Genomic DNA, 22,544 nt, shown 5'->3' with positions numbered 1-22,544 from the left:
AGAGACAGGGTTTCACCATGTTGGCCAGGCTGATCTGGAACTCCTGACCTCAGGTGATCCACCCGCCTTGGCTCCCAAAGTGCTGGGATTACAGGCGTGAGCCACCACGCCCAGCCAGATGATTTATTTCTAATAGTATAAATAAAACTATTTGGTTCACTTGAACATGATTGTACCAATAGATAAAAATGAAACATTGGGCCCACTTGCACTCCTCTTCGCAAAGCCCAGGCTCCAGCGATTGCCTTTTCTTATTGGTCCAAATGGTGGTCTGAACCCTCAGTCACTGAGCCAATTGCCAAATCATTCACACCCGCTTTTTTCAGAGGAATGCGTAAAAGGTGGAGAGGAATCTGAAAAGCAGTTGGTTCGTCTTAGAAAATGGGCAACCCAGACAGTCTGTGTGGCTCCCTTCCATTCTGAGAGTACTGTGTCCCCTTATTTTTGACCTCTAAGCCTTGCCTAAAACAAGCACCCTAAGGAATCGCCCAGCAGTCCAGCTGTCCGTGTGGATGCCGAGTCCCTCCCAAATTGCAGGGCCTGGCTACTGATTGGCCATGAAAGGCCTCCTAGGCCCTCACTGGAGGATCTGAACGCCCCTCCTTGGCGTAGCGACTGGAAGGGGTGGCTCTGGCTAGGACAAGCAGCGGCCTGGGGAGAGTCGGTCACGGGTGGGGCGCACATAAAGAGTGGGAACCTGGGAGGCCGGGCTCTTGGGGGGTTGCGGGGAGGAGAGAGCCCACATGTTTCCTAACAATGAAGACACCACCAACCCCTCAGCGCCGCCGGGCTGGGACACGTGCCTGACCTGTGTTCCCTTAATGAGGATTCTGTGCTGTTAGGGATTATTTTTATTGCAGCCCTTGACATTTCCGTACTTCATTTCTCAGTCAGCATTGATTTTTAAAACTCCCGGCCTAGTCTCTTGCCGCGGACTCATTCATCCCACAATTATTTAGCGCCTGCTGTTTGCCAGGCACTGTATGTATTAGAGCTGGAGACCAAATAAATTAGGCAATTGTGGTACAAGATGATAAGTGCTATAATTGAAACGTGTGCAAGGGCTGGTAGTGACATAAAGGATTTTCCTTGTGGATAGGTTTACCCAGAAAGGCTTCCCAAAGACATAGGATGAGTCAAGAATGAATGATAGGGCTTTAACAGGCCCATGAAAAAAAGTGGACGTTGACTTCTACAGCTTTTGAATTAGACGATGCTGCCGTGCTAATTTCTCCAAAGGAGAAACAAAAGTAGTGTAATAGAGGTATTCTTAATACTTCCCTTAAGATAGATACATATTTTGAGACGGAGTCTCACTCTGTTGCCAGGCTGGAGTGCAGTGGCGAGATCTTGGCTCCCAGGTTCAAGCGATTATCCTGCCACAGCCTCCCTAGTAGCTGGGACTACAGGGGTGTGCCACCACGCCCGGCTAATTTTTTGTATTTTTAGTAGAGACAGGGTTTCACCGTGTTAGCCAGGATGGTCTCAATCTCCTGACTGTGTGGTCCGCCCACCTCAGCCTCCCAAAGTCCTGAGATTACAGGTGTGAGCCACCGCGCCTGGCCAAGATGTAGATGTAGATGTAGATGTAGATGTAGATGTAGATGTAGATGTAGATGTAGATGTAGATGTAGATGTGTGTGTATATATGTGGATGTGTATATATATATATATTTTAATCCAAGTGCCATAAAAGATGTTTTAAATCTAATTCCTACTTTGTTGTAAATTGCTTTGGGCAGACAATTTAAGCTTAGATCCAGCAATGCTATTCAGGTTAGGGGCTGTCAGTGTTTTGTAGAAAAGGGCAAATTTAGGCCAGGCATGGTGGTGACACCTGTAATCCCAACCCTTGGGGAGGCTGAGGTGGACAGAGGGCTTGAGCTTACAAGTTCAAGAGCAGCCTGGGCAACATAGCAAGACCACCCCCCCACAAAAAAAAATTTAAAAATTAGCTGATCATGGTGGCATGTGCCTGTGGGCCCAACTACTCAGGAGACTAAGGCAGGGGGATCACTTGAGCCTGGGAGGCAGAGGCTCCAGTGAGCTGAGGTCACTCCAGTGAGCTGAGGTTGCGCCACTGCATTCCAGCCTGGGCAACAAAAAAAAAAAAAAAGAAAAGGGCCAATTTAGTAATAGGATAATTTGGCAAGGATGACAGAAACAAAGACTTAATTGCAACTTGAGTTTTTTAAACCTCATCAAGTTTGTGTAAGAATGGTGTTTCTTGGCCAGGCACGGTGGCTCATGCCTGTAATCCCAGCACTTTGAGAGGCTGAGGTGGACAGATCACGAGGTCAGGAGATCAAGACCATCCTGGCTAACACGGTGAAACCCCATCTCTACTAAAAATACAAAAAATTAGCTGGGCATGGTGGCAGGCACCTGTAGTCCCAGCTACTTGGGAGGCTGAGGCAGGAGAATGGCGTGAACCTGGGAGGCAGAGCTTGCAGTGAGCTGAGACTGTGCCACTGCACTCCAGCCTAGGGGACAGAGCAAGACTCTGTTTGAAAAACAAAACAAAACAAAACAAAAAAGAATAGTGTTTCTTACAGCATGGTGGATAATGTTAGAATCACCTGGGATGCAGATTCCCAGGTCCACTCATGCCTACAAATCAGGGACTCGGGGGACAAGGTTCAGAAAGGTGAAATTTAAAACAGTGCCCCAGATGTTTTTTGTGCACATCAATGTTTTAGGCCCTCTGGCATAGAATAATGGAGGCAGATGTAAGGTAAAATTCATTTCCTCACTGTTGGGACATGTTGGGAGAACATGTTTGTATCTCACCTTTCTGTCATCCCCTTTGTTATCAGTGTGAGATCATACAGTCCTCAAGAAGTATTAATGAAATGACTTACAGAAAAAATTTTCTTAAATAACACTCTGTTGCCTGACACCCCTTATATAAGCAGAAAGGAGTCTGGGACTTCAGCTTCTAAAATGGGAACCATGCTAAGGATCAAAAAGTGAAGACACTTGGGGACCCCCTGTCTTGCAAATACAACCAACCACAGAAGGGCGTGAGAGTAGTTTCTTGGCTTCCTTGGCTTCCTTCTCACTTTCCCTTGGTTGACCCAAAAAGACCCAAAGCTCAATCATTTAGGTGGGCTGATGATTCCGTATCATTCAAACTTTCAATCACTAAGAGGAAAAAAAAAAGATGTGTGGAGATATCCCAAAACATATTTAGGTTAACTTTATGGTATACTTTATTTGATTAAAACACTTAACCATTAGACTGGGCACAGTGGCTGACGCCTGTGATCCCAGCACTTTGGGAGGCCAAGGCAGGTGGATCACTTGAGGCCAGAAGTTGGAGACCAGCCTGGCCAACATGGCAAAACTCCGCCTCTACTAAAAATAGAAAAATTAGCCAGGCATGGTGGTGCGTGCCTGTAATTCTAGCTACTCAAGAGGCTGAGGCACAAGAATTGCTTGAACCCGGGAGGTGGATGCCACAGTGAGCTGAAAGAGCACCACTGCACTTCAGCCTGGGCAACAGAGTGAGACTGTCTCCAAAAAAACCCAAAAAAACCAAAACACTTAACCATTAAAGAAGGCCCAAAAAGATTCACAACTTTAAAAAGAAAACTGGTATGTACCATCATAAACATAAGGTGTCATAAATGTTGAATACCATCATAATGGTCTCTGCCCTGCAGCTTGAGCTAGTAACTAAACTCTCCAAGACTTGGTTTGTTCTGCAAAATGAGAATCATAACTTCTTTCTCCAGAGCCAGATGAAGAGTTTTAGATGCTCTTAGTAAGGCAAAGCACTCCCCAATATGTAATTTTAAATGAAAACAGTATTAAATGTAATATAGAAAAAGTTGTGCTGTATTAAATGTAATACAGAAAAGTTGGCTGTAATACTCTGATATTCTTTCTTAAGAAGATATCAGATAACTATTTTCTTTTTTCTTTTTTTGAGATGGAGTCTCGCTCTTGTCGCCCAGACTGGAGTGTTTTTAAGACGAAGTCTTGCTCTTGTCCCCCAGGCTGGAGTACAATGGCGCAATCTAAGCTCAGCGCAACCTCCACCTCCCAGTTTCAAGCGATTCTCCTGCCTTAGCCTCCCGAGTACCTGGGATTACAGGTGAACTGCCACCACGACCAGCTAAATTTTGTATATTTAGTAAAGACAGGGTTTCACCATGTTGGCCAGGCTGGTCTCGAACTCCTGACCTCAGGTGATCCGCCCGCCTCGGCCTCTCAAAGTGCTGGGATTACAGGCATGAGCCACCGCACCCAGCCACTTTTTGCATTTTTAATAGAGAAGGAGTTTCATCATGTTGACCAGGCTGATCTTGAACTCCTGGCCTCAGGTTATCCACCCGCCTCGGCCTCTCAAAGTGCTGGGATTACAGGCATGAGCCACCGCACCCAGCCACTTTTTGCATTTTTAATAGAGAAAGAGTTTCATCATGTTGACCAGGCTGATCTTGAACTCTTGGCCTCAGGTGATCTGCCCTCCATGGCCTCCCAAAGTGCTGGGATTACAGGTGTGTGCCACCGCGCCCGACCAGATAACCATTTACTCTCGACAAATCAGGGTGACCTAGTTTTGCTGGTGCCCTAAGATCACACCTAGTGGCAGGTAATTTAATGTTGCACACTTAACACAGTTATTTCAAATATTAAATAGAATATGGGCCAGGCATGGTGGCTCGTGCCTGTAATCCCAGCACTTTGGGAGGCCAAGGAAGGAAGATTTCTTGAGTCCAGGAGCTTGAGTTCAGCGTGGCCAACACATTGAGACTCCATCTGTCTCTAAATATGTATTACAAAAATAAAAATAATGACTAGGTGCAATGGCTCATACCTGTAGTCCCAGCTACTTGGAAGGCTCGGATGGGAGGATCACTTGAGCCCAGGAGTTTGAGGTTACAGTGAGCCAAAACTGTGCCACTTCACTCCAGCATGGGTGACAGCGAGACCCTGTCTCTAAAAGAAAATGATAATTTTCTTTTAAGTACATCAGACTTCCTAAAGCAGTGATTTTTTTTCAACTAAGAAAAGTTGAGTAGGTGTCAATCCATTAAGGAACTTAGATCCTAAGGAGAAAACTGCTCTTTCTCCCAGGAAAAGAACCACACTTAGCTCAAGGTTTACCCCTCCCACTCCTTTGTCATCAGCTGGGGATGGTGGAGGCTGATGGATCGCTTGTTTGGCTTCACAGTTCACTCCCAGACTAGTAACCAGCCTGTGGCTTTTTAGTTACCTGGAACTAGAATTTTTCTTTTCCTCTGACTACAACATTCTTTTTTCCCTGCTCCTCTCTTTCATTTCACCTCCTTGCTCTCTCTCTGTTGTCTTATTAATCAGCTGTCTTCTTGCTTCATTTTCCAGTTTACCCAGCTGCACAGAAACCATTTTCATTTTGTTCTTACCACCACTCCCCTTCTTTATTCTCTTGACCTGTTTCTAGACCAAGCTGTCAAACCCTAATTGAGATATCCAAATTTTTTTTCTCTATTCTAGATTACCAAGGACAACTTAAGGAAATTATTATATATCTTTCTTTTTTTCACCAAAAGTATATCGTTTGTGATTATAACTGCATCCTCATTGCTGCCTCACAGTTCTTTCAGATATCTCTAAGCATCTCCACATGAGTGTTGTTTTTTCTTTTTCTTTTTTTTTTTTTTTTTTTGAGGTGGAATTTTGCTCTTTTTGCCCAGCCTGGAGCACAGTGGTGTGATCTCAGTTCATTGCAGCCTCCGCCTCCCAGGTTCAAGTGATTCTCCTGCCTCAGCCTCCAGAGTAGCTGGAATTACAGGCGCCCGCCACCATACCCAGCTAATTTTTTGTATTTTTAGTAGAGACAGGGTGTCACCATGTTGACCAGGCTGGTCTTGAACTCCTGACCTCAGGTGATCTGCCTGCATTGGCCTCCCAATGTGCTGGGATTACAGGTATGAGCCACTGCACCCAGCCTCTACATGAGTTTTTATGCAATTTCAAGAATCTCACCTGAAGTTTAACCCTTTTTCTCTCAGCTCTGATATAATCAAGAAACCATAAGCCCTTTCATGTAAACTATCACGTTTGTTTCTTTGCACCTATAAACCTATATGTTTTAACCTTGCTGCTATAGTTTGAATGTCCCCTCTGAAACTCATATTGAAAGTTAATACCCAATGTGGTAGTTTTGAGAGGTGGGGCCTTCAAGAGGTGATTAAAGCATGAGGACTCTGCCCTCAGGGATGGATTAATGCATCCATGGATTAATACGTTAATGGAGTAATGCGTCATCATGGGAGTGGTACTGGTTGCTTTATAAGAAAAAGAGGGCCTGGTGCAGTGGCTCATGCCTGTAATCCCAGGACTTTGAAAGGCCTGAGGCGGGTGGATCTCCTGAGGTCAGGAGTTTGAGACCAGCCTGGCTGACATGGCAAAAACTGGTCTCTACTAAAAATACAAGGATTAGCTGGGTGTGGAGATGGGCATCTGTAATCCCAGTTACTGGGGAGGCTGAGGCAGGAGAATCACTTGAACATGAGAGGCGGAGGTTGCAGTTAACCAAGATCGTGCCACTGTATTCCAGCCTGGGTGACAAGAGTAAAACTCCTCAATAAAAAGAAAGAGAGACCTGAGCAAACAAGTGAGCATGCTCAACCCCCTCACTATGTAATGCCCTGTGTTGCCTCGGGACTCTGCAGAGTCCCCACCAGCAGGCAGGCTCTTACCAGATGTGCCCCCTCAGTCTTGGACTTCTCAGCCTCTAGAATTGTAAATAATAATTTTTTTTTTTTTTTGAGATGAGGTCTCACTTGTTTACCCAAGCTGGGATGCAGTGGCATGGTCTGGCCTCTGCCTCCTGGGCTCAAGTGATCCTCCCACCTCAGCTTCCCAAGTAGCTGGGTATACAGGCATGCACCATGGCGCTCACCTAATTTTTTGTATTTTTGGTGGAGATGGGGTCTCACCATGTTGCTCAGGCTGGTCTCGAACTCCTGAGCCCAATCGATCCACCCACCTCGGCCTCCCAAAGTGCTGGGGTTACAGGCATGAGTCACCACAGCCAGCCAAAAATAGTGTTTCTTATAAATTACTCAGTTTCAGTTCTGTTATAAGCAACAGAAAAAGGATTAGGACACCCTCTTTGTTTATGTATCCTTTGACCTAGCACTTTTGCTCTACGAATTAAATTTACCCTAATGAATTAAAGCATTGTTTCTAATAGTGAGATTTTGAAACAGCCTGAAAGTTCAGCAATACAGGAATAGTATTCTTGTTCAACTGTATACAGTAGAGCCATTTAAAAGAATAAGGTGGCCGGGTGTAGTGGCTCACACCTTTAATCCCAGCACTTTGGGAGACTGAGGCGGGCAGATTGCCTTAGGTCAGGAGTTCGAGACCAGCCTGGCCAATGTGGTGAAACCCTGTCTCTACTAAAAATGCAAAAACTAGCTGGGCGTGGTGGCAGGTGCCTGTAATCCCAGCTACTCAGCAGGCTGAGGTAGGAGAATTGCTTGAACCCAGGAGACAGAGGTTGCAGTGAGCCAAGATCATGCCACTACACTCCAGCCTGGGTGACAAAGTGAGACTCCATCTCAAAAAAATAATAATAATAATAATAAGGAATATTTTCTATACACCTGACAGAGAGTAATATGTATGTTACATCATTACTTTTTTTTTTTTTTTTTTTTTTGAGACAGTCTCGCTCTGTCACCCAGGCTGGAGTGCAGTGGCCGGATCTCAGCTCACTACAAGCTCTGCCTCCCAGGTTTACGCCATTCTCCTGCCTCAGCCTCCCAAATAGCTGGGACTACAGGTGCCCGCCACCTCGCCCGGCTAGTTTTTTGTATTTTTAGTAGAGACGGGGTTTCACCGTGTTAGCCAGGCTGGTCTCGATCTCCTGACCTCGTGATCCGCCCGTCTTGGCCTCCCAAAGTGCTGGGATTACAGGCTTGAGCCACCGTGCCCGGCCACATGATTACATTTAAAAAGTAAGGCGGGGCACAGTGGCTCACGCCTGTAATCCCAGCACTTTGGGAGGCTCAGGCGGGAGGATCACCTGAAGTCAGGAGTTCAAGACCAGCCTGGCCAACATGGTGAAACCCCATCTCTTCTAGAAATACAAAAAATTAGTTGGGTGGGCACCTGTAATCCCAGCTACTCGGGAAGCTGAGACAAAAGAATTGCCTGACCCCAGGAGGCAGAGGTTGCAGTGAGCTGAGATCGTGCCATTGCATTCCAGCCTGGGCAACAGAGCGAGACTCCGTCTCAAAAAAAAAAAAAAAAGTAGAATAGAATAGAGGTTACCAGGGGATAGGGGAGGGAGGAATAGGGAATTACTGCTTAATGGTTACAGAGTTTGTGATTTGGATGATGAAAAAGTTTTGAAAATACGTAGCAGTGATGGTTACACAACATTGTGAATATACTGAATGCCATTCTATTGTATACTTAAAAATACTTAAAATGGTATTTTTATTAAGACCACACTTAATAATATTTTAAGACCACTGTGACACGGTCCTTTACTTGAAAATTATTTTTGCTGTTAAAAATTAATGCTCAAAGTAGGGTTTCATATCGAAAGTTGTATAACTGTGTTTTCCATTAGCCTTATATTTATGTTTGTATATTTATAGGGTTAATGCCTCTTGGAAGTCAGGAGTCTTCAGACAGTCTAGCTGCAGAGATTGTTACACCTGAAATCAGGTAAGGAGATTGTGGTGTTCACATTTACACTGCACAGTATTCCTGGAGAAAACGTACTTCTCTACAATATGAAGAAGATCATTTCCTTATTCTTTCTAACCAACATTTTCAACATGAACTCAGTGTTAAATTTTTATGTTTTCAACATGTTAGAATCTTTCTTCTGCTGGCCCTATGGAAAATTGATTTGCTCACTTCAGTAAGACAATCTTTCACACATACAAAGCCAATTATTATGTCCTAAGCTTGAGTATCCTCAGCAGACATTAAGCAATGAAGACATTTGGCCTGTAGACAATAGTTGTGCTTAGCTATCAGCATGCAAAATCATTAGTTATTAAGATTTGTCTGCTAACCGGCTGGGCTTGGTGGCTAACACCTGTAATCTCAGCACTTTGGGAGGCTGAGGTGGGCGGATCACAAGTTCAGGAGATCGAGACCATCCTAGCTAACATGGTGAAACCCTGTCTCTACTACAAATACAAAAAATTAGCCAGGCGTGGTGGCAGGCACCTGTAATCCCAGGTACTCGGGAGGCTGAGGCAGGAAAATGATGTGAACCCAGGAGGCGGAGCTTGCAGTGAGCTGAGGTTGCGCCACTGCACTCCAGCCTGGGAGACAGAGCAAGACTCTGTCTCAAAAAAAAAAAAAAAAAGATTTATCTGCTAACCACATGGAAAGGTCTGGGAAAGACATAATGCTATAGACAGGAGGAAATGACTCCCCATCTTAAACTACTCTTCCCTCAATCATACCTTATATTTTTTATTCATAGCATTTTAAAAATTCCATTTATTTATTTATTTATTTAGAAGCAAGGTCTTGCTCTGTCACCCAGGCTGGAGTGCAGTGGCGTGGTCACAGCTTACTGCAGCCTTGACCTTCTGGGCTCAAGCAATCCTCCTACCTCAGCCTGCTTAGTAGCTAGGATCTCAGGCACATGCCACCACGCCTGGCTATTTTTTGTAGAGACCGGGTTTTGCCATGTTTCCCAGGCTGGTCTTGAACTCCTTGAGCTGAAGTAATCCGCCTGCCTTGCCCTCCCAAAGTGCTGGGATTACAGGTGTAAACCACTGCACCCAGCCAGTTTCATTTATTTTTATGCATAACTAGCTTTATGTATAAAAATGAAAAATAAGGGGGGGAGACACCAAATGTCCATTAAAAGGAGACTGATTAATTCTGAATATTGCTTTTTACCTTTTTGGGGCCTATTTGCCCCTTTTTAAAATGGACACTGGCCTTGCTTCTTCATAAACTTCCTTGGTAGATACTAAATAACATTTGTGTAAGGGTTTCATACACTGTAAAAGTTGAAATAAGCTTTCAAATACTTGTTGAATAAATGGAAACAATTTGTAGTTGTTGGTTAACATTTGTTTAAGAAGGACAAACGGGCCAGGCGCAGTGGCTCACTCCTGTAATCCTAGCAACTTGGGAGGTCAAGGTGGGTGGATCACCTGAGGTCAGAGTTCAAGACCAGCCTGACCAACATGGCGAAACCCTGTCTCTACTAAAAAAGTACAAAATTAGCTGGGTGTGGTGATGCATGCCTGTAATCTCAGCTACTCAGGAGGGTGAGGTAGGAGAATCACTTGAACCCAGGAGGCAGAGGTTGCAGTGAGCCGAGATCGCACCATTGCTCTCCAGTCTGGGCAACAAGAGCAAAAGTCCATCTCAAAAAAAAAAAATAAGAAGAAGTACAAACAAAAGGCGTGTAAGGCAGCACCAAGTCTGGAAGTATCTTGTGTACCTTTTTCTTTTTTGCCATCTGATATGCTACTTTATAATTGAACTAATAAGATTTGTTGAATAAATGAACACATATTTATGAACGTTTATAAGTAAGTGGTTATGTCCAAAACAACTCACAGTTTTTAAGGAAACGTATTGGTAATACAGTTGGTTTTTTAAACTAGGAACAATGATAGGTCAGGTGCGGTGGCTTACATGTGTAATGCCAGCGCTTTGGGAGGCCAGGGCAGGTGGATCACTTGAGGCTGGGAGTTCGAGACCATCCTGGCCAACATGGCAAAACCCCATCTCTACTAAAAATACAAAAAAATTAGCTGGGCATGCTAGCACATGCCTGAAATCCCAGGTACTCAGGAGGCTGAGGCACGAGAATCATTTGAACCTCTGAGGCAGGGTTGCAGTGAGCCTAGATGGCGCCACAGCACTCCAGCCTGGGTGACAGCTAGAGTCTGTCTGCAAAAAAAAAAAAAAAAAGAACAATGATGATAAAGATTCAGCAAATAGGGCTTTTCTGAGTATGACTAGATACAGATTAAAATATGCTCTGTGTCCAGAAGAGAACTATCAAGGAAAAATGATAAACTGGGATGAAAATTTTACAACATGTTTTAGATGATGGGTTAATATTTGATACTTTTCATTGAGTTAGAGTGTGGAGAAATTGGAAATCTCATAAACTAAAGGCAAAGGCAAAAGGTTAAAATGGTACAACCTTTCTTTTGAGGAGATTGGCAGGATGTCTAATCTCTGTTAGTCTAAAAGTGCACCTATCTTTTGACCCAAAAATTACTTTTCTGGGAGTTAATCCTAAGGAAATAACCAATGATATACAGAAAAGTATATTTATAAGGCTAATCTTATTAACTTGTTAAAGCTCAAAATTGGTAGCAATCTGAATGCCCAATAATTGGGTGTTTATTAAATAAGTAACGATTTTAATGCTATGTCATTTAAAATATCCAAGTATATTTAATGATGTAAAAAGATTGTGAAATTTTAGGTGTAAATAGCAGGTACCAATGTAATTTGTACTGTGTGATCCCGTTTGAAAAATGTTTGCATGTGAGTATACGTGCATAGAATTAGAAGGCTATATTTCAGCAGTAGTCATTTTGCACTATAGTTATGGAGGGTTTATATTTTCTTTTCATTTGTCTTCCTTACAAAGTATGTGTTTACTTTGTAACTTTCTGAAAAATATAAAGTCCCTATTGCCCATACTGAGGCAGAAGAATTGCTTGAACCCAGGAGGCGGGGGTTGCAGTGAGCCAAGATCGTGCCACTGCACTTCAGCCTGGGTGACAGAGACGCCATCTCAAAAAAAAACAAGAAAGTCCCTGTTGCCCATAATAGAATACATCAAATTCTAAATAGTTGCTTGAATTAGATCACAGATTTGGTTCATCTTTTCAGTAGCAAAAGTAAAAGATTTATTATGTTTATAAAATAAGAGCATTGCGTGTATGTGCATGTTTCTTTCTTACTTTGATTTTTCTTTATCCACAAGAAGCTTTTCCACAGCTTTTCATAGTCTTTGGTATCTGTTCATACTGTCTTCATGGGGCCCCCTAAAGATGACCCTGTGTAAAGAAAAGAATGAATTATATCTTCAACAAGTATGTCTTCATATGAACTAACATTTAATTATATCGTCCCTGCGGTAAATATGGTGGCAAGTTCTGTATGGATACTGTTTTTAATATCCCTTAATGTAAGCTTTTGGCATATACAGAGTCTAAAACAGTGCAGTCCGGTAACCTGATTGTAATGATCTGGCTTGTTTCAAGAATTTAATTTTACATATTACAGAAATTGGTAGTCTGAATGTCTTGAAATGATTCTTGTCGGATATAATATCTTGCCACCAAATGGTTGATAATTTAAGAGCATAGCACTAGAAATTATGTTCTCTAATAAGAATCAAATAACAGATAAATAAATGCATTCATAGTTTAAATATTTAAATCAGGGAAGAAATAGGATTTTGAAATCATATTTATTACAAATCATTGTATTTAGAGACTGTATTATTTCTATAAAGAAAATATTTAAAACCTTAAATGTAATGTCTTTGCCAGCTATAATAGCTGAATTTGTTGCACTTTCTTTATTTTTCATTTCTGTTCTGGTATTAAATTTGTAAGAGTGCTTAGCTGGATTTGATACCTGTGTTGTATATTGATGCACCAAATGACTGTGTATATAATATTTAGTTTTTATTTTGTTCATTCAGGGAGAAACTTATTCGTCTTCAGCATGAGAATAAGATGTTAAAGCTTAACCAAGAAGGTTCGGACAATGAAAAAATAGCCTTATTGCAGAGCCTTCTAGATGATGCAAATCTACGCAAGAATGAACTGGAGACAGAGAATAGGTAGAGTATTATAGGTGACCGCATCTGGCTATAAGTTTTCCCCATTTGCCTTGATTCTGAATCCCTTAAACAAAGAACTGGCAGGGCATGGTGGCTCACACCTGTAATCCCAGCACTTTGGGAGGCCGAGGAGGGTAGATCGCTTGAGCTCAGGAGTTCGAGACCAGCCTGGGCAACATGGTGAATGAAACTCCATCTCTACAAAAAATGCAAAAATTAGCCAGGCATGGTAGTGCATGCCTGTGGTCCCAGCTACTCAGGAGGCAGAGGTAGAAGGATCATTTGAGCCCAGGAGGTGGAGGTTGCAGTGAGCCAAGATCACACCACTGCACTCCAGCTTGAGCAATAGAGCAAAACTCTGTCTCAAAAACAGAAAACACACACACACACAAAAAACAAAACAAAAAAACCAACAACAAAGATCTGAATTGTAGTTTGAAAAATGGCCATGTGCTGTTCTCTTTCCCTTTAAGAGAACTTGAATCCATTTCTTCACTTTTGGGCAGACTTGCCAAAAAACATTGGGCTTTTTTAGAATGGTGTCCTCTTTACTTCTTCATGCAAAATGATACCAACTCTACCATTTATCCTTTCTAATCACTAATTAAAACGAGAGGATTTTTAAAAATCTGATAATTCAGTCTTTCATAAGAATTTCAGTTCACAGTTGTTGTCGGGCTAATAGAGTTTACCATTTCCACAGGAGTGTGCTGGAGCTCTGTTGGTGTGGGGAGAGCAGTAGCTCCCTCGTAATTGGATTGACAAAGCATTTTTCTTCTAATCTGTTATTTATTGTGACCCTAAAAGGAACTAATTCATCTTAGGAACAACTGACTTATTTTGAAAGTTTAGAATCTGCAAAATTGCTGTGACAGTTGTACACATCCTACCCTTCTTCCTGTAGCTTTACATTTTAAAGCTACTAAGATAGAATCAACAAACAGTGTAAATCAGTATAAATGCTAGAGTGATTATAAGAGCACCATCAAGCATAAACAGAAGGAGAAAATTTTACATCAACTCTTAGGAGTCTAGAGAATGAGGGATTTTTTAAAGTACTCAGAAAAAGTGGGAAGTGGAGACAGTGGAGCGGGGGAGATTGCAGGAGCAACTGGCGGGCGGGCAGTCCCTCTGGTGCAAGTGTCTTGATGTTCGCCTCATTCATCTTTTGCCTCTGGGTTGTATTTTAGTCAGGAAAGTCTCTCCCTACCCTGATATTTTTTTAGTGAGAAAACACCCACAACTTTCTTCATACTGCTTTGCATTGTTTCTCACAGGCTTTATAATTATTGCTCTTTTTCCCTGAGAAAGGACAGCCAATTGTCATTTATACAGTGTCCTTGTCTGTGGATGACTAATCACCACCCAAGTTCCTGTGTGACTTACTGCTGGGTACAACTTAGTGTTGTGATTGTTTCTTAAATTACAACACCGATGATGAATAACTTAGATTATGGTTGACTATGATCTATAATGATAATAACAGGTAATATTTACTAAGCACCTGTTTGTCTCAGGCATTGTGCTAGGTGTCTTAAATATGCTTTCTTACTTTATGAAAGTTTTACAGATGAGGGAACTCAGACTCAGACCGTGACTGCCTGACTCCAAAGCCTCCATACCTAATCCATACCCTCTTTCTTGCCAATTTATCTTGTACTATGTTTGCACAATATTTATTCCTTTTCCTGTCTTCCTCTCACAGGATGTTTTTTGTCCTAAGTGACTTACCCTAAGTTTGTTCTTACTGAATTTAATGAGTATTTATATTACCTTGACTCTAGCTTAATATCCTACTAGTTTACAACATTGGGTCCCACTGAGTCTGTTACAGTTTGCTCACTGCCCATGTATATCACCTGTCAGAAAGCAAAGTCTGTCATAGACCTCTAAAGTCCTTTCCAATTAGTTTTCCCAAGAGCGAGCACTTTAGCATATCTGTAATACCTGCCAGTCCTCAAACAATATTAGAAGAGGGTGGAGGGCTGAGAGGGAAGCCACATCAGGATTCCCCAGGAATTCTGCCAAAGTAGACCTGATGTTGTTTCTGTACCTCTCAGAGTGTACTATAATCTCAAGTGCACCCTGTCCCTGCATCCCACAGCTGTATGTATTCAGCAATTAGACTTTGATTAAAATGTTAACTATCTCAATCCCTGAAGTGTGGGAGAAAGAAGGTAGAGGCAATTCACATTGATAGAATACCTGCAATGTGCAGGGGCTCTGCTAGGCACACTTTAGTCTGTTAAACAACCCCATGAGGTAGGCATCATAATCCTCATTTATTTTGTAGATGAACTTTTTATTTTTTTTATTTTTGTAGGTACCTAGTAGGTATATATATTTATGAGTTACATGACATAGTTTGATACAGGCATGCAGTGCATAATAATCATATTGGAGTAAACGGTGTATCCATCCTCTCAAGCATTTATCATTTATGTTATGAACAATCCCATTATACTTTCGTTATTTTTAAATGTACAATTACATTATTTATTACTATAGTCACTTTGTTGTGCTAGCAAATACTAGGTCTTATTCATTCTTTCTATTTTTATGTGCCCATTAACCTCTTCCCATTACCCTTCTTAGCCTCTGGTAACCATCCTTCTACTTTCAAGCTCCATGAATTTAATTTTTTTAATTTTTAGCTCCCACAAATAAGTGAGAGCATGTGAAGTTTGTCTTCCTGTGCCTGTTATTTCACTTAACATAATGACCTTCAGTTTCATGCATGTTTTTACAAATGATAGGATTTCATTCTTTTTTATGGCTAAATAGTGCTACATTGTGTTCTGCATCTACATATACCACATTTTCTGTGCCTATTAATTTTTTTATTTTATTTTATTTTTTTGAGACAGGATCTCACTCTGTCACCCAGGCTGGAGTGCAGTGGTATGATCACACTCAACCTCCCAGGCTCAAGCTATCCGTCCATGTCAGCCTCTGAGTAGCTGGGACTATAGGTGTACACCACCATGCCTGGCTGATTTTTTAATTTTCTGGAGAGACAGGATCTCCCTGTGTTGCCCAGGCTGGTTTCAAACTCCTGGACTCAAGGGATCCTCCCACCTCAGCATCCCAAAGTGCTGGCATTATAGGCATGAACCACCATGTCCAGCCTCTTTTGAGATATAAATATCTGTTTAGAATAAATATGTTTAGATCTTTTGTCTTTTTTTTTTTTTTTTTTTTTTGAGGATCTCACTCCTTCACCCAGGCTGGAGTACAGTGGCACAATCACAGCTCACTGCTGCCTTGACAGCCCGGGCTCAAGTGATCCTCCCACCTCATCTTCCAAGTGACTGAGATTACAGGCATGTGCCACCATGCCCAGGTAATTTTTTCTATTTTTTTGTAGAGATGGGGTTTTGCCATGTTGCCCAGGCTAGTCTTAAACACCTGGGCTCAAGCAATCCACCCACCTTAGCCTCCCAAAGTGCTGGGATTACAGGGATGAGACACCATGCCTGGCCCTCCTTGTGCCTATTTTTAAAATTGGGTTATTAGAGTTTTTCCTGTAGAGTTGTTTGAGCTCCTTATATATTCTGGTTAGTCATCCCTTGTGAGATGGGGAGTTTGCATGTATTTTCACCCATTCTGTTGGATGTCTCTCACTTCGTTGGTGGTTTCCTTTGCTGTGCAGAAGCTTTTTAATTTGATATGATCCCATTTGTTCCTTTTTGCTTTGGTTCCCTGGACTTATGGAGCATTACTCAAGAAATCTTTGTCCACACCAATGTCCAGGGAGCGTTTCTCCAGTTTCATTTTATTATTTTCAGGTCTTAGATTTAAATCTTTGATCCATTTTGATTGGATTTTTGTATATTGCAAGAGATAGGGGGTCTAGTTTCATTATTTTGCATAATGATATCCAGTACCATTTATTGAAGAGACTGCCCTTTCCCCAGAGTTAAGTTCTTGGCATCTTTGTTAAAATAAGTTCACTGTAGATGTATAGATTTATCTCTGACTTCTCTATTCTGTTCCACTGGTCTGTGTGTCTGTTTTTATGTAAGTGCCGTGCTGTTTTGGTTACTATAGGTCTGTAGTATAATTTGAACTCAGGTAACATGATTCCTCCAGTTTTGTTCTTTTTGCTTAGAATAGCTTTGGTTATTCTGGGTAGTTTGTGGTTCCGTATAGATTTTAGGATTGTTTTTTCTATTTCTGTGAAGAATATCATTGGTATTTTAATAGGGATTATTTTGAATCTATAGATAGCTTTGGGTAGTATGGATTTTGTTGTTGTTGTTGTTGTTGTTGTTGTTTTGGGGTTGGAGTCTGTCTCTGTCGCCCAGGCTGGAGTGCACTGGCACTATCTCAGCTCTTTGCAACCTCCACCTCCCAGGTTCAAGCGATTCTCTTGCCTCAGCCTCCTGAGTAGTTGGGACTATAGGCATGAGCCACTACGCCCAGTTAATTTTTGTGTTTTTAGTAGAGACAGGGTTTTGCCCTGTTGGCCAGGCTGGTCTCAAACTCCTGACCTCAGGTGATCCACCCACCTCAGCCTTCCAAAGTGCTGGGATTACAGGCGTGAGCCACCATGCCTGGCCAACAATAGGCCAAAGTATGGCACTTGGACATACTGAGTACTTTGTTGTTGTTGTTGTTTTTTCCTTTCAGTGGAGAACTGGGTCTCACTAAATTGCCCAGGCAGGTCTCACACTCCTGGGCTCAAGCTATATCATCCTACCTCTGCCTCCCTAAGAGCTAGGATTACCGATGTGAGCCACTGCACCCAGCATGGACATTTTAACAATACTGGTTCTTCTAATTCATGAACATAGAATATCTTTCCATTTTTTTGTGTCTTCAATTTCTTGCATCAGTGTTTTATAGTTTAATTGTAGAGATCATTCACTTCTTTGCTTAATTCCTAGGTATTTTATTTTAGCTGTAGTGATCATAAATGGGATTCTTGATTTCTTTTTCAGATTGTTTGCTGTTGGCCTATATAAATGTTACTGATTTTTGGCTGGGCCTGGTGTTTCATGCCTGTAATCCCAGTACTTTGGGAGGCTGAGGCGGGTGGATCACGAGTTTAGGAGATCGAGACCCATCCCAGCTAACACAGTGAAACCCTGTCTCTACTAAAAATACAAAAAATTAGCCGGGCATGATGGCGGGCACCTATAGTCCCAGCTACTCGGGAGGCTGAGGCAGGAGAATTGCATGAACCCAGGAGGTGCAGCTTGTAGGGAGCTGAGATCGTGCCACTGCACTCCAGCCTGGGTGACAGAGTGAGACTCTGTCTCAAAAAAAAAAAAAAAAAAAAGACATGTTACTGATTTTTGGCCAGGTGCGGTGGCTCTTGCCTGTAATCCCAGCACTTTGGGAGGCTGAGGTGGGAGGATCGAGACCATCCTGGCCAACATGATGAAGCCCAGCTCTACTAAAAATACAAAAATTAGCCAGGTGTGGTGGTGCATGCCTGTAGCCCCAGCTACTCAGGGGGTTGAGGCAGGAGAATTGCTTGAACCCCGGAGGCGGAGGTTGCAGTGAGCCGAGATCATGCCACTGCCCTGCAGCCTGGCCACAGAGTGAGACCCCGTCTCAAAAAAAAAAAAAGAAAGAAATGTTACTGATTTTTGTATGTTGATTTGTAATTTGACTTCTTCCTTTCTTAATTAGATGCCCTTTATTTCTTTCTCTTGTCTGATTGCTCTAGCTAGGACTTCTGGTACTGTGTTGCATAACAGGATGATAGTGAGCATCCTTGTCCTGATCCTGATCTTAGAGGAAAGACTTTCAGTTTTTCCTCATTCAGTATGATACTAGCTATGGGTCTTTCGTATGTAACTTTTATTATATTGAGGTATGTTCCTTTTATACCCAGTTGTTTGAGAGTTTTTATATAAATTGTTGAATTTTATCAAATGCTTTTTCAACATCAATTGAAATGATCGTATGGTTTTTGTCCTTTATTCTGTTGATATAATGTGTCACATTAGTTGGTATGAGGATGTTGAACCATCCTTGCATACCTGGGATCAATCCCATATGGTCATAATAAAAGATCTTTTTAATGTGTTGTTGAATTTGGTTTGCAGTATTTTATTGAGGATTTTTGCATCAATATTCATTAGTTATATTGGCCTATACTTATATGTATATATATTTTTTTAAGACAGGATCTTACGCTGTCGCTCAAGCTGGAGTGCAGTAACTTAGTAGAGCCAGGTTTTCACCATGTTGGCCAGGCTGGTCTCAAACTCTTGACATCAAGTGATCCACCTGCCTTGGCCTCCCAAAGTGTTGGGATTACAGGCGTGAGCCACTGTGCCTGGCCTATAGTTTGTTTTGTTTGTTTGTTTGTTTGTTTGTTTTTTCTTTTGATGCATCTTTGTCTCATTTTCGTATCAGGATAATACTTGCCACATAGAATGAGCTTGGAGGTATTCCTTCTTCCTCTATTTTTCAGAATAGTTTGAGTAGGATTGGTATTAGTTCTTCTTTAAATGTTTTATAGAATTTGCCAGTGAAGTCATCGGATCTGGGGCCTTTCTTTATTGGGAGACTTTTTATTATGGCTTCCATCTTGTTACTTGCTATTAGTCTGTTCAGGTTTTGGATTTTTTCATGATTCAATCTTGGTAGATTGTATGTGTCTAGGAATTTATTCATTTCTTCTAGATTTTTCAATTTTTTGGCATATAGTTGCTCATAATAACCAGTAATTCTTTGAATTTCTCTGGTATCAGTTTTGATGTCTCATTTTTCATCTCTGATTTTATTTATTTGGGTCTTCTCTCTTTTTTTCTTAGTCTGGCTAAAGGTTTGTCAATTTATCTTTTTTAAAAACTGGTTTTTGTTTTGTTGCTCTTCTGTATTGTTTTCTTCATTTCAAATTCATTTATTTCTGCTCTGATCCTTATTTATTTATTTATTTATTTAGAGACAGAGTCTCACTCTGTCACCCATGCTGGAGTGTAGTGGCACGATGGCTCACTGCAACCTCCACCTCCTGGGTTCAAGCTATTCTCTTGCCTCAGTCTCCAGAGTAGCTGGTACTACAGGCATGCACCACCACCCCTGGCTAATTTTTGTATTTTTAGTTGAGATGGGGTTTCACCATGTTGGCCAGGCTTGTCTCAAACTCCTAACCTCAAGTGATCCAACCACGTTGGCCTCCCAAAGTGCTAGGGTTACAGGTGTGAGCCACCACGCCCACCCTGCTCTTATCTTTATTATTTCTTCTACTAATTTTGTGTTTTGTTTGCTTTTCCTTTTCTAGTTCTTTAAGTGGCATTGTTAGGTTGTTTATTTGAAGTTTTTCTCTTTTTTCATGTAGATACTTATGCCTATAAATTTCCCTCTTACTACGGCTTTTGCTGTATCCCATAAGTTTTGGTATGTTGTGTTTCCATTATCATTTGTTTCAATAAATTTTTCAGTTTCCTTCTTGATTTCTTCATTGACCCACGTCATTCAGGAACATATTGTTGAATTTCCATGTGTTTGTATAGTTTCCAAAATTTCTTTTGTTACTGATTTCTAGTTTTACTGTGTTCAGAGAAGATGCTTGATATTATTTCAGTTTTTTTAGTGTTTTATAGATGTACTTTTTTCATAAATATTTTACTTATATTTATGTTACTTACATACTTCATACTTTAACAGTTCCACTACTATTTTTGCTCACCTATTCCCCATTGAGAGAATTTAGCTGTTTTTAAACCATTCCAAAGACCATCTTGATACACACTGGATTGTGTTTTATGATGTTTACAATGGCTTCCACCTAGTAGGCTTACAATATTGTTTGATGAAATAATCTCAAAAATGACTAAGATGGATAGTTGAAATAATCTTTTAGTTGGATACATATTTCCACTTTGCTTTCTGAAAAGACTGAACAGTATTACGGTATTACTAGTAATGTGTTTATGGACCTGTGTCCCCATATTGAATGTGGATTTTTCAGATAATTTATCCTTTTGTTACTCAAAACCACTCAGATTTTTTTACCTTGATGTGAAAAAGTTATTATAGCTTTAATTACATTTTTATTGTGATCCTTTCTAAATTATAAACCTATAATGTCTTGTAATTTAAGTAAAAAAATTTCTCATTAAACTTTTTGGCTATTTGGATTCTAAACACTTGTTGTCTTGTTTTCTCCTTAATTTGGAGCAGTCTGGCTTCTACTACTACCATTTCACGAAAGTATTCCTTACTAAGATAACTGGTCATCTCTTAAATGGCCAATCCCGTAGCAGCACTCAAGACTTTATCTTTCCTCATCTTTCTACTATATTCAGTGTTGTTATTCAGTTCCCCCTTCTTCAAATTTTTTATTTCAATAATGGCCTTCTCTTATATTCTCTGTCATTCTCTGATATTCTTCAGGGTGAGGTTCCTCTTTCTACTCCTTGGTTGATCCGCCATGGGCCATCTTTGTTAGCCTTTTACACTGTTTTTCACACTCTTTCTAGACAATATCATTTTTGCTCATGGCCTCAGTTAACTCCAAATGGCTCCCAAATCTGTATGTTCAACTCAGGTTTCTCTGTGCTTTAGATTAAGGTATCTAGCTGTTTGACAAATTTCTAGGCATTTCATTTTCAACAAATGTAAAATCAGATCCCTATATTTCTTTCTTATCCTGTTCCTTTTGTCTTACCTTCTCAGTGAATACCAAAATCCTTGTATTCTTTTGCCTTTTCTCAAGATAGTTCCTCCTCTGTCCCTTTCTATTTCCTCCTCTGTCCTTTTCTATTTCAGGCATATTTAGTAATAATAATAGTAATAATAGCATTCTCTCATCTTCATGCCTGCTCTTGAACATTTTAAATAATATCTTCCATTGTAAAACCAAAGTGATCTGTCTGACATGCTACCTGTATGATCTGTCTAACCATGTTTTCCCTTCTTGCAATACTTCAGTATCACCCAACACCTTTGGAAGTAAGCTAGTCTCCTGAATGTTGCATCATGACCTAGAGAATTTATGAAAGTCAAACCATGGGCTGGGCGCGGTGGCTTATACCTGTAATCCCAGCACTTTGTGAGGCTGAGGTGGGTGGATCACCTGAGGTCAGGAGTTCGAGACTACCCTGACCAACATAGTAAAACCCTATCTCTACTAAAAATACAAAAATTAGCCAGTCGTGGTGGTGCGCATCTGTAATCCCAACTACTCAGGGGGCTGAGGCATGAGGATTGGTTGAGCCTGGGAGGCGGAGGTTGCAGTGACCTGAGATTGCACCATTGCACTCCAGGCTGGGCGACAGAGGGAGACTCCATCTCAAGAAAAAAAAAAAGAAAAAAAGAAAAAGATAAAAGAAAGTCAAACTGTGGAGTCAGCATTATTTAAGGTTGTCTGAGTTATTCCAGTTTCAGCTTGAGGCTTGCTGATTACAGGGTAATCCCAGCAGACACTTTGTATTCCATACATGGTTGTGCTGATCTCCTTTTCCCCAGTTTCTCTCCAGCCATTCTTCCTCTCTTAACATACTCATCATCATACCATTCCTGAATTCACTGCATCTTCTTATTTTTCTGCATACTTTGGACATACTGACCTCTGTCTTGAATCTCCTTTCCACTCATAACCCACAGATGTTTTATTTATTTTTCTAGTCTCATTTCAAGTCCAGTGTATTTTAACTCGTCCAGAGAGTTACTGTTTCTTTGACCAACTATCAGTTTTATATGCATCTATGTACCACTTGGAAGTTTTTATCTGATTGTATTTTATTTGTTTACACTTTTTCCTCCCCACTGGGCT

General features: G+C 41.2%; 1 protein-coding gene across 3 annotated transcripts in view; it reads left to right on the top strand.

The window, feature by feature from the left end:
* The window catches only part of LOC105476513 (hook microtubule tethering protein 3), a 125,411-nt gene that overhangs the window by 81,415 nt on the left and 21,452 nt on the right, over positions 1-22,544 (top strand). For all 3 annotated transcript variants that reach the window (XM_011732484.2, XM_071068308.1, XM_071068307.1), the window contains exons 14-15: positions 8,607-8,676; positions 12,665-12,805. In XM_011732484.2, coding sequence (XP_011730786.1) covers positions 8,607-8,676; positions 12,665-12,805 — 211 coding nt within the window. The remainder of the gene's footprint in view (positions 1-8,606; positions 8,677-12,664; positions 12,806-22,544) is intronic.

The sequence above is a fragment of the Macaca nemestrina genome, chromosome 8 (genome assembly GCF_043159975.1).
Source record: "Macaca nemestrina isolate mMacNem1 chromosome 8, mMacNem.hap1, whole genome shotgun sequence".
Classification (NCBI taxonomy): Eukaryota; Metazoa; Chordata; class Mammalia; order Primates; family Cercopithecidae; genus Macaca; species Macaca nemestrina.
Note: the sequence above shows the minus strand (reverse complement) of the source record. Positions and strands in the feature narration are given on the sequence as shown.